This window comes from Astyanax mexicanus, chromosome 3, assembly GCF_023375975.1.
Source record: "Astyanax mexicanus isolate ESR-SI-001 chromosome 3, AstMex3_surface, whole genome shotgun sequence".
In the NCBI taxonomy this organism is placed as follows: Eukaryota; Metazoa; Chordata; class Actinopteri; order Characiformes; family Acestrorhamphidae; genus Astyanax; species Astyanax mexicanus.
Genome location: NC_064410.1, coordinates 36,027,164 through 36,040,123, shown reverse-complemented (window position 1 = coordinate 36,040,123; position 12,960 = coordinate 36,027,164). Strand labels below are relative to the sequence as shown.

Here is a 12,960-nt window from a genome sequence, read left to right as displayed (position 1 = left end):
ATTAATAAGGAATGTTTATTCAAAGCTGATTGGTTTAAAAGTGGGATAACTTTTGTCATTGATTTATTAAATTCAGGTGGTCATTTTTTATCTGTGAAAGAATTTATTGAAAAGTATAACATTGTTGTCTCGAGCACGGGGTATGATAAAATTAGTAAAGCAGTTCCTATTCCCTTACTCCAATTGTGGAAAATTCCCTGCTGGACTTGGGTGCCTGCGTCACGTGTGTGTGGACGTGTGTGTGTGTGTGTTTGTGGTTTCTGGAAACCTGAGGTTGCAGCTCTTCTCATACCGGAGTACATAGCCAGCTAGGGTGGCACCGTCTAGTAACGCACATAGCATTCACACCAACTGATTCAAAATAGTTTTAAATTCTCTTCTGTTGTACCTTCCATTTCTTCCTTGAAGTTGAAGTTGGTGATGTTAACCTGCTGGATAAAAAATGTGAAAATAGACTAGTTAGTATGGTTTTCAAACAATGTATTTTTGGTGACTTTAAATCATGCTATGTAAGGGGAAAATATAGAGGCTTCTTTGAGAAGACAAGCTTTTAGTTTTTATTTATCATGTCCTATTACTCCAAAAGCTAAAGAACCCCACTGTAAAATTGTAACAGCAGTGTACCCTGTAAATGACCTTATATATAAAAGATTTAAAATTCAGATGGGTCCCTGTACTTTTTGCTCTGGCGAGACAGTATCTATAGAACATTTATTTGTTAAATAATTATATTATTATTATTATTATTTTTTAATTATATTATCCACAATTGGCTGTCAATTCAAATTACTGATATACCTAATTTTACTTCAAATGACATAATTTACCATATGGATAACTTGAATCGAGACTTTTCAGATTTAGTTAACCTTGTTATAATTTGGGGTAAATATGATAGGCGAGGCACAGCCGTATCTCGAAAAAACCTTGTGTCTTCAGTGTGACATGAAAAAAAGTCACTGAATTTAACTCACACAGTCTCAGTCAGTCTCTCACCTCATTCACCACTTAGCCTGTCACTCACCCCCTCCACAGTATCTGCCTCTTTATAAAAAGCTAAAAATCTAGATAGCTAGCTCAACATTGAACAATTTGTCAATAGTATATTTGAAAATAAAGAAATCTTAAAATGAATAAATAAAAAAAATAATAAAATCCGGCTAACTACTGCTCATTTAACAACACGGCAAAAACTGATTTGTGTAATTTCCGTAAGAAAATATTAGAGAAGTGACTGCCTATTTAAAAAGCAACAGAAATTATGTGTTTGAGTTTATTTGTAACATTTCTAACTAGGGGTGTGACGAGATCTCATGGCTCGTTTTCTCAGGCTTAAACCTGTCTCGCGGGAAGAAAAAAAACAAACGCTCTCTTCAGTCAATCAGATCTGTGCAGACGCGGTAAGGAAAAAATAAATGAATAAACACACCGCTCCTCAAGCGGGATCGAACCCTTGTTGTCTGGGTCGCGGTCCCGCTTGTGGTGTGATCTGTGTAAACATAAAGCCCGGTCTCATCTCGATTAATATTATATAAAAGAACACAACACGACATGGTGTCAGAAGTGGCTGGTCGGTAAAGTGTAGGAAAGCAGTGTTTTATGAGAAGATAGTAGTTCTGAAGTTTAGATAGTTTAGTTAGTCAAACAGTTACTAAACAGAAGTTAGCATGTCACAAGAGGAGCAACCAGCAGCAGTGCGGGAGCAGCAAGCCATGCCACAGGCTCAAGCTTGTGCTAACACCTCAGCAACGTTCTCAATAAACCCACCAGAAGCCTTTGACTTTTCGAAACCACGAGACTGGGAAAAGTGGATAAGACGTTTTGAACGCTTCCGAGTGGCCAGTGGACATGTCGTTGGATGCAAATCAGGTGAACACTCTTATATACTGCATGGGTGATGAGGCAGATGATGTGTTGAGAGGGCTGCGGATAATGGACAAACAAAAACTTGTATACAACTCAGTCAAGGACGGCTTTACAAACTTTTTCGTGCCTAAATAGAATGTGATATACCAGCGAGCCAAATTCAACACGCGAGTGCAGGAGCCAACTGAACCTGCAGAGTCATTCATCACAGCCTTGTACACACTCGCCGAAGACTGCTGATACGGAGCACTTCGTGAGGAGCTGCTACGTGATCGCCTTGTGGTGGGCATCAGAGACAGTGCACACACAAACTGCAGATGGAGAGTAAGTTTCACTTAGCGAAAGCCATCAACATGGTCAGGCAAGCGGAGGACATTAAAAGGCAACAAACGGACATCAGAGGAGCTACACGTGCGCACAAAGTGACAGTGGATCCAGTGCACAGCGACAAAGGGAAAAGGCCTGCATGGAAAAACAAGAAACAGTCAGCTAAGCAGACCAAGGATCATCTCGCCAGAGGGAGTGACACCAGACCCTGAAAAGACACACGCTGTGTGAGAAATGGATCCACCACAGAACATTAGCGAGCTCAGAAGCTTCCTGGGCATGGTGAATCAGCTAGGCAAATTCCCAACCTTGCTGAAAAAGACAAAGCTCTGAGGGACTTGTTGTCGAAAAAGAACCAGTGGTACTGGGCTTCAGAGCAAAGCATTCACCAGTATCAAGAAGGAGTTGTCGTCCACCCCGGTGTTGCAGCTGTACGATCCAAATAAAAGTCTGAAAATTCCAGCCGATGCCTCATCATATGGGCTTGGTGGCTTTCTCCTTCAGGAACAGCAGGGCACCTGGGCGCCAGTGGCATATGCATCCAGAGCACTCACGTGCACAGAGCAGAGGTATGCTCAGGTGGAAAAAGAAGCGCTGGCCCTGACCTGGGCCTGTAAAAGATTCCGTGACTTCATCATCGGCCTTCACTTTGAGTTGGAAACCGACCATAAACCCCTCGTGAGCCTGTTAGGGGGACAAGCACTGGACACACTCCCTCCTAAAATACAGAGATTCAGGATGAGACTCATGAGGTGCAGGCACACCATCACACACGTTCCAGGGAAAAGCCTCACAACTGCAGACACACTCTCCCATGCTCCGCTGAAGTCTGGTGGAGTGACAGGTGTTGGGCTATTGGAAGAGACAAACATTTATGTGGACTCTGTGCTGGCTAACTTACCAGCAAGTGAGGTTTACCAGTCAGAGCTGCGCAAACAGCTGTGCACAGACAGCCTCTGTTCCGAGGTGATGAGATACTGCACAGAGGGCTGGCCAGATCGCAGCAGACTGGACTCACTGGTAAGACCCTACTGGGCTGAATTCACGAGGGGCACCAGGGCATAGTCAAGTGTCACGAGCGGGCCAAGCAGTCAGTTTGGTGGCCGGGGCTCAGTAGCCAGATTGAAGAGCTGGTGCTGAACTGTGCTGCATGTGTCAAAGAAAGAAACAACACAGCCGAGCCTCTCATGCCAACTAAGCTGCCAGACAGGCTATGGCAGAAGCTTGGGGCCGACCTGTTTACAACAACTATTTACTTGTTGTGGACTATTTCTCTTGGTACATAGAGATTGCACAGCTGAGTCTGACTAGGTGTGCTGATGTTATAGTGCACCTCAAGTCCATTTTTGCCAGGCATGGCATACCTGAGACCTTGATCACAGCCAATGGACCACAGTTTTCAGGTGCCCAAATTTCAGCATTCACAGCAGAGTACGAGTTTGAGCATGTGACAAGCAGCCCGAGATACCCTCAAAGCAATGGTGAGGCGGAGCGCCCGTCCAAACCATCAAAAACCTGCTCAAGAAAGCGTCTGATCCTTACCGTGCACTGCTGGCCTACAGGAGCACCCCTCTGAGCAATGGCTTTAGCCCAGCCCATCTGCTCATGGGCCGCTGTCTGCGCACCACGGTGCCTTCCTTTCCAGCACTGCTCTAACCAGCCATTCCAGACCTACGAGCGGTGAAGCGCAAAGAGAGAGAGAGAAGATGGATGGACACAAACAACTACAACCACAGACACAGGGCGAGAAATCTCCCTCACCTGTCTCCAGGAGATTGTGTGTGGATTACAGACTCCAAGACACCTGGTACTGTCACATCTGCACACGAGACACCTAGATCTTACCTCATCAGTGGACCACAGGGCACCCTCAGGAGAAATCGTCGCCACCTCGTGCCCATGGCATCAGACATCAACGTCAACTAAAGCGTGCTTAACAACACAAGTTAACAATTGGTACGGACATTGGCCTGTCATAATTTTCTCTTACTGGACCATACTGAATTCTAATTAAATACACCTGGCATAGAAGCTGCTTCTGCTACTTTAAATTGTATGTCTGGCTGCATTTTGGCTCCAGTGGAAACAATAAACAGTAACAGAGTGAACAACAAGACACAAAACATGTAAATACTGTAAGTAAATCGTGAGTGAGTGTTTCATAGGCAGCTGTACGAATCCCTTAGCTCTGTAGTGTTTAAAAAAATGTTCAGTCTCTGTTTGCACTTCAAGCATAGTCTTAATATGACTGGTTATGGTTATACATAGTTAAATTACAAGAGATTTAGGAGAAAAAACACAAACCCTAGGTGTAATATGATTGGCTGTGTTTTGCACGTATTGTTTGCACTATATAAGACCTGGAATTTTTTTTTTTTATTCTTATTTCTTATAGAATCAGTGTGTGAGAGAAACCAGTCTGTTAAGTTTGCGTTATATGATTCTTTCAAATAAAAATCAAATTTTCAAGCCATTTTTCATTTTTGACGTTTTCTTTAAAATTTTATTTTTGAGTCTTGTCTCGTCTCGTTCTCGTAATATTAGTGTCTCGTCACACCCCTATTTCTAACATATTTAGGGTGTTTTTACTCACTTTTTTCTCGCCCATAACAGCATGTATTTTGTAGGGTGACCAGACGTCCTCTTTTTTGTCCTCTTTTGAGACCGGGGGGGAATTACAAAATCATCCGGGATATTGTTTGACTGCCCAAATTACAGTGCATTGTGAATTGCCATGCCATTCCATTCCACTCCACAGGTTTCTCTGTATCGCAAATTAGTCACACCCTTCTCCTCAAATCTATCTGCATTGTGTTTGTGTGAAGAAGAAAGTGTGTGCTTGCCAGTCTATCCCCGGGTATTTACAATCGAAAGCACAGGTATGTCCGCCGGTTCTACACCCTTTCTCTGCGTGGTACGTTCAGACCGGGAGAGCAGGGTAAACAGGTAACGTTAGTAAAGTTAGGATAACACAGGGACTTTGAGATGATGGAGGGAACGTTTGCTCTATTACAGGGGTATTTAATTCGAATTCAGTTTGGTCCAGTTAGAGAAAATTTCATCAGGCTAAGGTCCGGACCGTCGCCAATGTTAACTTGTGTTATAATTCAGTGCTTTATTCTATTTAGTAGTCTATAGTAGTTCTGTCAGTGTTTTATCAACAACTGAAAGACAACAACAAATTACACATACCAATATATTTAAACATTATGTATTGTCACAGTAATTACATTATCAACCTACCATAAAATAAATGGAAACAACCTCAATAATTTAACTTTGTTTCAAAATGCTATATTTATTCTATTTGATTCTATTCTATTTTGATATTTATTATTAGATTTAGGCCTGCCTGTCATAATAATAATTACATGAATGATAAATCGTACAATATGGAGAAATGTTTGCTGAACTTAAACTGTAGTTTAATTTTATTTAATATTATTACTGTATCAGACTTTATTATGTTGTGAATAAAACTAATGGAGGGGAGTTGCCAATGCTTTGTCCCCTGGGGGTTGCCTTAGTGTTGAGGTAGGGTTGTTTTGGGAGCAGAGAGAGCGCGCCTGCGAGCGCGGGAGTTTTTTTTTTTTTCTTGTGACAGGAGAGGAGTTCTGATCAGGTGGAGTACAGTGGAATATTTTGCACTCTTGTCTCTGTAAAGTTTACTGCGCTGTAAAGCACGTAAACCATAAAGACAACAAACGTTCCCCCGCTTTAAATGAACACGGTCAGAATTAAATCCTTCTCAGTAGATTATCGGTTTGGGTCTGGATTGGACAACGTCTGGGTCCGCCTATTAGGGACCCCTGCTCTAACACTAGAGCTAACACTACTCTGCCGACTAGCTAAAAGACTATTTGCTATGCTGCATGAAAGTAAGGCAGCACCCTCCTGTGTGGGGTGGACACCATCCCTACCTAAAAGACCAGGCTTGCCCTCGAACTGTAGCCAATTATCTATAAAGCCCACATGATTTTCTGCACACCACTTGGACATCCAGCGGTTCAGCGAAGAAAGCCTGCTGTAAGCTTCATCACCACGCCTCATCAAAATTGGTTTGAGTTTTGTAGTCGATTTGCTGTGGATCAACATGTTTTAAAATGCACTAAAACAAGTGAAATAACAGATTATAAAACTGATAAATGATCAGTTAACTTAAAAAGTGTAAAAAATATGAAAGTAATATTAGCAAAAGGTATGCCCACACTGAATAAGAGTAAAACAGTGGAAAATGCTTTTAAGACATAGTTGCATTGCATGAATTCATAAAGCAGCCCTGTTTGTAGCCTGATACAAATACATGGTATAGCTGTTTAAAGGTATAACCTGAAGAATTAAAACTGAGCTGTTATATCAGAAATATATTTCTGAAATATATTCAGAAAATACATATTAGACATGTATTCAATACCCATCAATACCCATGTATTCAACCCCCCCCCCCCAAAAAAAAACCCTAGTATTATGCAAATTAGGCAATTGCGTCATTATCGACTTCTAGCGACTTTTAGGCCAATACTGAGGAGTTGGCAACACTATTTAACTCACACAGTCTCAGTCACTCACCTCATTCACCGTAGCCTGTCAGTCACCTCATCCACAGTGTCTCCCTCTTTGTCCCAATTTGTCTATAATAGGTTTGAAAATACAGAAAAATTAAAATAAATAAATAACTAAAAAAAAAAAAAGAACAGTTCCGACTAACTGCTGCTCATTTAACTACACAGCAATTTTTATGTAAGATTTATGTGATTTAAACAAAAATAAAGTTATTTTCAGAAGTGACTGCCAATTTAAAAAGCAACAGAAGTTGTTCACTTGTTGGAGTTCATTTGTATCATTTCTAACATATTTTGGGTGTGTTTTTGACTCACTCTCACAACTTTAATCCTTTACAGCTTCAAAAACATGTATTATGCAAATTAGGTGATGAGGTCATTTAGCAACTTCTAGCGACTTTTAGGACAGCCAATAGCTACTTTCCTTACTGAGGAGTTGGCAACACTAGAGAGCGGTTTCATCAGCCGTCACAGTATATGCTGCATCGCTGCTGTCACAGTGCCCTGCAGTCCTCCTGTAGAGTTACACACTCAGCCGCACCTGTAAGAAGGTAAGAGAAAGTGAAACTCTTTAAACTCATTTATTCACGACTTTTAGCTTTAGAACAGTCTGTTCCTCATTCTAATTTATGGTGCAGATTATCTCAGATAAGCTTAAATCTATCTCTGATGCTCAGACTCAGAGATCATCCAGCTGGCTCAGGTTCAGATCTCGATATTATTTAGACCTGCCTAAAAACCCGAAATTTGGCTAGCACCTTTATGTAACGCTTCATCTCCATCCTTCACATTTCATCATCCTGAACTGTGCGCTCTGTGCTCAGACATGTTTGGACAGATCAGTAACGTTACACACTGTTCCTTACTGATACTGAGTAATATACACGGCGGAGGCTCATGCCCTCCTCCTGGCTGTCAGATATATATCTACTAGCTCCTACAAACAATATGTTATCTGTACGGACTCAAAGTCCTGCATCAATGCTCTGGAATCTTTGAACATGGACCACCCAGTTATCCAAGAACTACTAGTCTCAGACAGAGACCTCTACAGCTGGGGATTTTACATTCTCTATTGATGGGTTCCTGGACATAGTGGCACTGGGGGCAATGAAAAAGCGGACATTTATCAAGGGAAGCAAGAAGCCAGGAACTTTCTTGGAACTATGTCCCAATTACGGATGCCTACTATCTAGTCGAAGTTCACTGTAGAAGAAAATGGCAAGATGAATGGTCCAGCAATCCACAAAATAAACTGTATGAAATATCCCCAATAATTAATAGTAAATGCAATATGGACTTCCTTAATAGACAAGATCAGACAATCATGACTAGGTGCCGAATTGGACATACTGCTCTTACCCACCGTCGTCTCCTGGTTGGTGAACGGACTCCAGCCTGCCAGTTCTGTGATACTCGAAAGAACTGTTTGAAAAGATTCCACCAGCTAAAATACTTAATTTTCTGGAAGACCTTCATATGAAGACACTGATTTAAGTCTTGTAATGCTCAAGATATGAACATTGTTGATGCCATAAAATAGCCAACACGTTGCTGATATGGCACAAAACCCAAACAAACAAACTGATGCTGAGTTTAATGAGAAGATAGGTAAGTTGGTGTGGTTCTTTACTTCAAGCATAAAAATAAACATAAAAAAGTTAAAGTAATTTACTACTGCGCCTTTAAACCCTTTACTTTTGTATTACTTACTTTAAAAAGCTAGGTAATAATGTATATTAATAAAGTCTGAACATGCTGTGGGTTGAACATGCCTGTTCTGTGTGTAACATGATTGCAAATTGCATCAGCAGCAGTGGTAGTGGACCTGGGTGCGTTCCAAATCGACCCTTGTCCTCTAAGTTGTGTGTTACTGGATAAGTATATACAACTCTGGTAAAAAATTAAACAACCGCTTCAGTTACCGAACCAGTTTCTCTGAATTTGCTATTTATATGTATATGTTTGAGTAAAATAAACATTGTTGTTTTGTTCTATAAAGTACAATCCGGGTACAAAACCAGTTCAGCTGGTTTGATGGCTTGTGATCAGCCATGTTCCTCTTGATTTACTTATATTCAAGAGGTTTTTAATATGGTAAAATGAAACAAACTCAGCATTTTAAAGTGGTCTCTTGCTTTTCTCCTGTATATAGTATGGAGTATTTATCTTTTCAGGAGGGGTGTATCTAGTCATTTTCAGTTTGTTACAGAACTAAAAAGTTATGCAATTAAATATTTAAACAAAACCTTTTCTTTACCCCAGCATACTAATCCCAGCTATATTGATAGAAATGGTGACAAATTACATGTTTGATTTTTTTTTTTTTTTGCTTTATTTACAGGACAAGTTCTACTTAAATGCTGAATTTAACATTTTGGTAAGAAATAACACATACCGTACAAAATGTGTTAAATTTAGCATGTTTTGTAACAAATTGGATGGAATTATCAAGATCCAGTATATCCTTAAGTATTGCTATATTGATTTGCAATAATAATTTTCAAAAATACAAGTATGATTTTTAATTATTAGTTTAAATGTACAGATTTTGTTAGACAATGGTTCATTTTGTGTTGTGTTTAAACCTCACCCACTAGATTGTCTGTATCCTTTAACGCCACTGTATCCTTGCGTAAAACACATAATTTCAGAAAAAGAACATACTGAAAGTCAAACATGGTGGTGGTAGAGTGATGGTCTCGAGCTGCTTTGCTTGCTGTAATTGATGGAAGCATTAATTCAGCTGTTTAGCAGAAAATCATGAAGGAGAATGTTTGTTTCCATCAGTTCATGACCTTAAGCTCAGATGTACTTGGGTTCTGCAGCAGGACAATGACCAGAAGCACACCAGCCAGTCCACCTTGAAATGGCAAAAGAAAAAAGGTTTAAAAATTAAGAAATTAAAGTTTTGGAGTTGCCTAGTCAAAGTCAAATGATCTTATATAGGTGCCTTATGATGGAAAACCCTCCAATGTGTCTGATAACAATTCTGCAACGAGTGGGCCAAAATTCCTTCACAGAGATGTGGAAGACTAATTGCCAGTTATCTCCAACACAACTGTCACAACCAAGTTATTCAATTTAGGGAGCAAATAGTTTTTCAGATAGGGTCAAGTAGGTTTGGATAGATTTTTTTTCCCTAAATACATGAAATCATTATTGAAACACTGCCTTTTATAGTTATTTAGGTTATCTCTGTTAATCTAACAAATGTAAATATGATTAAAAAAAACGCCTTTGCCTTTGCTTACAGTATTGCAATATATTTAATCCCAACCCCCTCTATCGGCAAGGTTTCTCATTACACATTATCTAGCTCTGTGACAAATTTTTGGCTGCTTGTCACAGCTGACATGCTGGAGATAAACAAATTCTAATGGTAATCCAATAGAGACAGATGTGTTAGCTAAAACAGCAAAAAAAAAAAAAAAAAAAAAGTACAAAGTTGTTTGGCAGTTCATTTTGACCTGACCAGCAGTTTCTAACCATGATCAGCTAGTTCTAAACTAGTTACAGGTTCTCTGTGTATAACAGTTTGATGTTTGGCATCTGGTAACATAGAGGTAAGAGAAGTAAGCCAGCAAGCAGAAGGTCGTGGGTGTAAATTCTAGGACTGATGGGGTAATTCTGGATATTGCCAACGGTAAAGAAACTGACCAAAGAGGTTCGACATGGAGTGTAATGAAAGTAAGATTAAAGATGGTAACAATACGTGTTTCACCCACCATCAACTACAGATATCTTGAGACAAATACACAGAATTTCTTAAAAAGAGGCAGCAGGAAGGTCCTGTATTATTGATTGTGCTTCAAGGAGTTTGATCATGCAAATCACTAATTTAGTAAGCTTTTAAACTATACCTGTTAGCAAAGCAAACATTTTAGATCTAAGGCACAACATTTCCACTTTTTATCTTTTGGTCACATTTTCACAAATCTGAATAAATTTACCCAATTAAATTGTGTGGTTTTACCACATTTAAATTGCCTTTAAATTATTATATTTATCAAATGTGTCTATTTTGTATATATATATTGTGGTAGGCCCCTGGGGTTAGGGGCGTGACCACTGTGACACGGAAGGAGGAAGCACACAGAGATACACAGATACGGGGATTAAATGAACTCAAAACATACCTTTATTGGCTTTTAACGCCCTCCACCACACCCAAAAACAACTCAAAAGAACATACTATGGCCCAATGGGGCTCTAGAGTTTCATAGTCTCTTTTTAAAGTGCTGACTACGAGTCCGCGCAGCCTCAGCCCTCCGCTCCCCAGTCAAAGTCCTCAAATTATGGCGGAGGCTGAGTATATATGCCTGTCTCAACTGGCGGCTCAATCAGCCCTCATGCGGGCCAGCTGAGACAGGCATGGCTTTGCGCTCTGGCGTGGGGCGGACCCACAACTCCCCCGCCTCCTCACGCCACAATATATATATATATATATATATATATATATATATATATATATATATATATATATATATATATATATATATATATATGTATATCAAAACTGATATTAAAGTCAATATATCGTAAGCTTTTTTTAACTTTAAATGCTGTAAGTTACTGTTCAGGGGGAAATATCCAGTCTTTTCTCTCTCCAGAAGCAAAATGTGTGGTATATGGGCGTTATTTGGGAGTGATGAGTGTCTGGCGAGTCAGTGCACCAACGCTATGAAGATTGCACATCGAGGTCCTGATGCTTTTCGCTTTGAGAATGTCAATGGTTTCACCAACTGCTGCTTCGGTTTCCACCGGTTGGCCATTGTGGACCAGCTGTATGGCATGCAGCCCCTTAGAGTGAAGAAGTTCCCCTACCTCTGGCTTTGCTACAATGGTGAAATTTACAACCACGAACTGGTACGTGTTACTGATCTTATTTATTCTACAATAAAAGTAAATTTATCTTTAGTATAAAAACGACAGTAAATGAGTAAATTATCTGTTTGCCTATATATATATATATATATATATATATATATATATATATATATATATATATATATATATATATACAGACTTCACAAATTTGTATATTCAAATCTCAAAAGAGCATTTGAGAGTATTTTCTTTTACTCTGAGTAGAATGTCTTTGACTGGAATCAGTTATTGCAGACTGAATGTATTGTGTGTCAAGTTACAGAAAGGATCTAACAATACTGGAATTTGTATTAAAGAATAATACGTTGAAAACAAGTAAATTGTTAATGAAGTACTTTTACATAGTACTACAGTTCTCCCTTTTAAATACATTTACATTAACCCACTGCTTATTTTTGCTTATTAATTTGCATTTTAAATATTTAATAAAAAAAATCCCAAAAACTTACAGTAAACTTTATGTATGAATTTTAATAGTGAGGTTGTAAGGAGCAATAAAGCCATTCTGCCTGAAGAACAGCATTATACCGGAGTTTCAGTGAATGTTTTTTCCAGTGCTGAGGCATTAGCATTAGCCGCTAACTGCTGCTAGTTTACAGAAGTGCCTTACTCACCCAAATAATCAGTTTTCAGGAGAGAAATCTGTGTAGATTAATATCTAGCGCTCGTTTAACTTAGATTATAACCTGCTGAATTAAAAGGGAAACATGGTTACACCCTTGTTCACTTCAAGTATGCATTCTTACTAGTCTACCTTAATGTACCTTATCATCCGGTGCGCCTCATGTATGAAAATAGATCTGAACATAGATGTTCATTAATAGTGTGCCTTATAATATAGTGCACGAAATATATGGTAGTTTTTGAGATTGCAAACATGGAATGTATATTTTTTACAGCTTAAAGAGCAGTTTGAGTTTGACTATCAGACCAGTATGGACGGGGAGATCCTGCTTCACCTGTACGATCGTTTCGGCATTGAAAAGATGAGCTCGCTGTTGGACGGCGAGTTTGCCTTCATCCTGCTGGACACGGCCAATAGGAAAATTTTCTTGGGAAGGGACACGTACGGTGTGAGGCCCATGTTCAAGCTGCTGACTGATGATGGCTTCCTCGCTGTCTGCTCAGAGGCCAAAGGTACTGGAAATGATTTTAGGATCCAAATCATTTTAACTGGAGTGCTTTTACAGTGTGTTCACTGCAGGGATGAGCTGACAGTTTTCTCTATAAATAATTGTACAAGAAAACTTTTCTAAAATTAGTTCACATCCAGATCTATTGCATTTTGAAATTTTAAGATTTTATCAGAATTTCT

General features: G+C 39.4%; 1 protein-coding gene across 7 annotated transcripts in view; it reads left to right on the top strand.

Moving 5' to 3' along the window:
• The window catches only part of LOC111190432 (asparagine synthetase [glutamine-hydrolyzing]-like), a 146,035-nt gene that overhangs the window by 86,692 nt on the left and 46,383 nt on the right, over positions 1-12,960 (top strand). For 3 of the 7 annotated variants that reach the window (XM_049476443.1, XM_049476437.1, XM_049476444.1), the window contains exon 2: positions 11,369-11,457. The exons of 2 other annotated variants lie outside the window; for them this stretch is intronic. In XM_049476443.1, coding sequence (XP_049332400.1) covers positions 11,376-11,457 — 82 coding nt within the window. In that variant the 5' untranslated portion in view covers positions 11,369-11,375. Of the gene's footprint in view, positions 1-7,217; positions 7,307-11,368; positions 11,625-12,544; positions 12,783-12,960 lie in introns of those variants that run through there. 2 more of the 7 variants (XM_049476436.1, XM_049476438.1) reach the window with 2 other exon arrangements.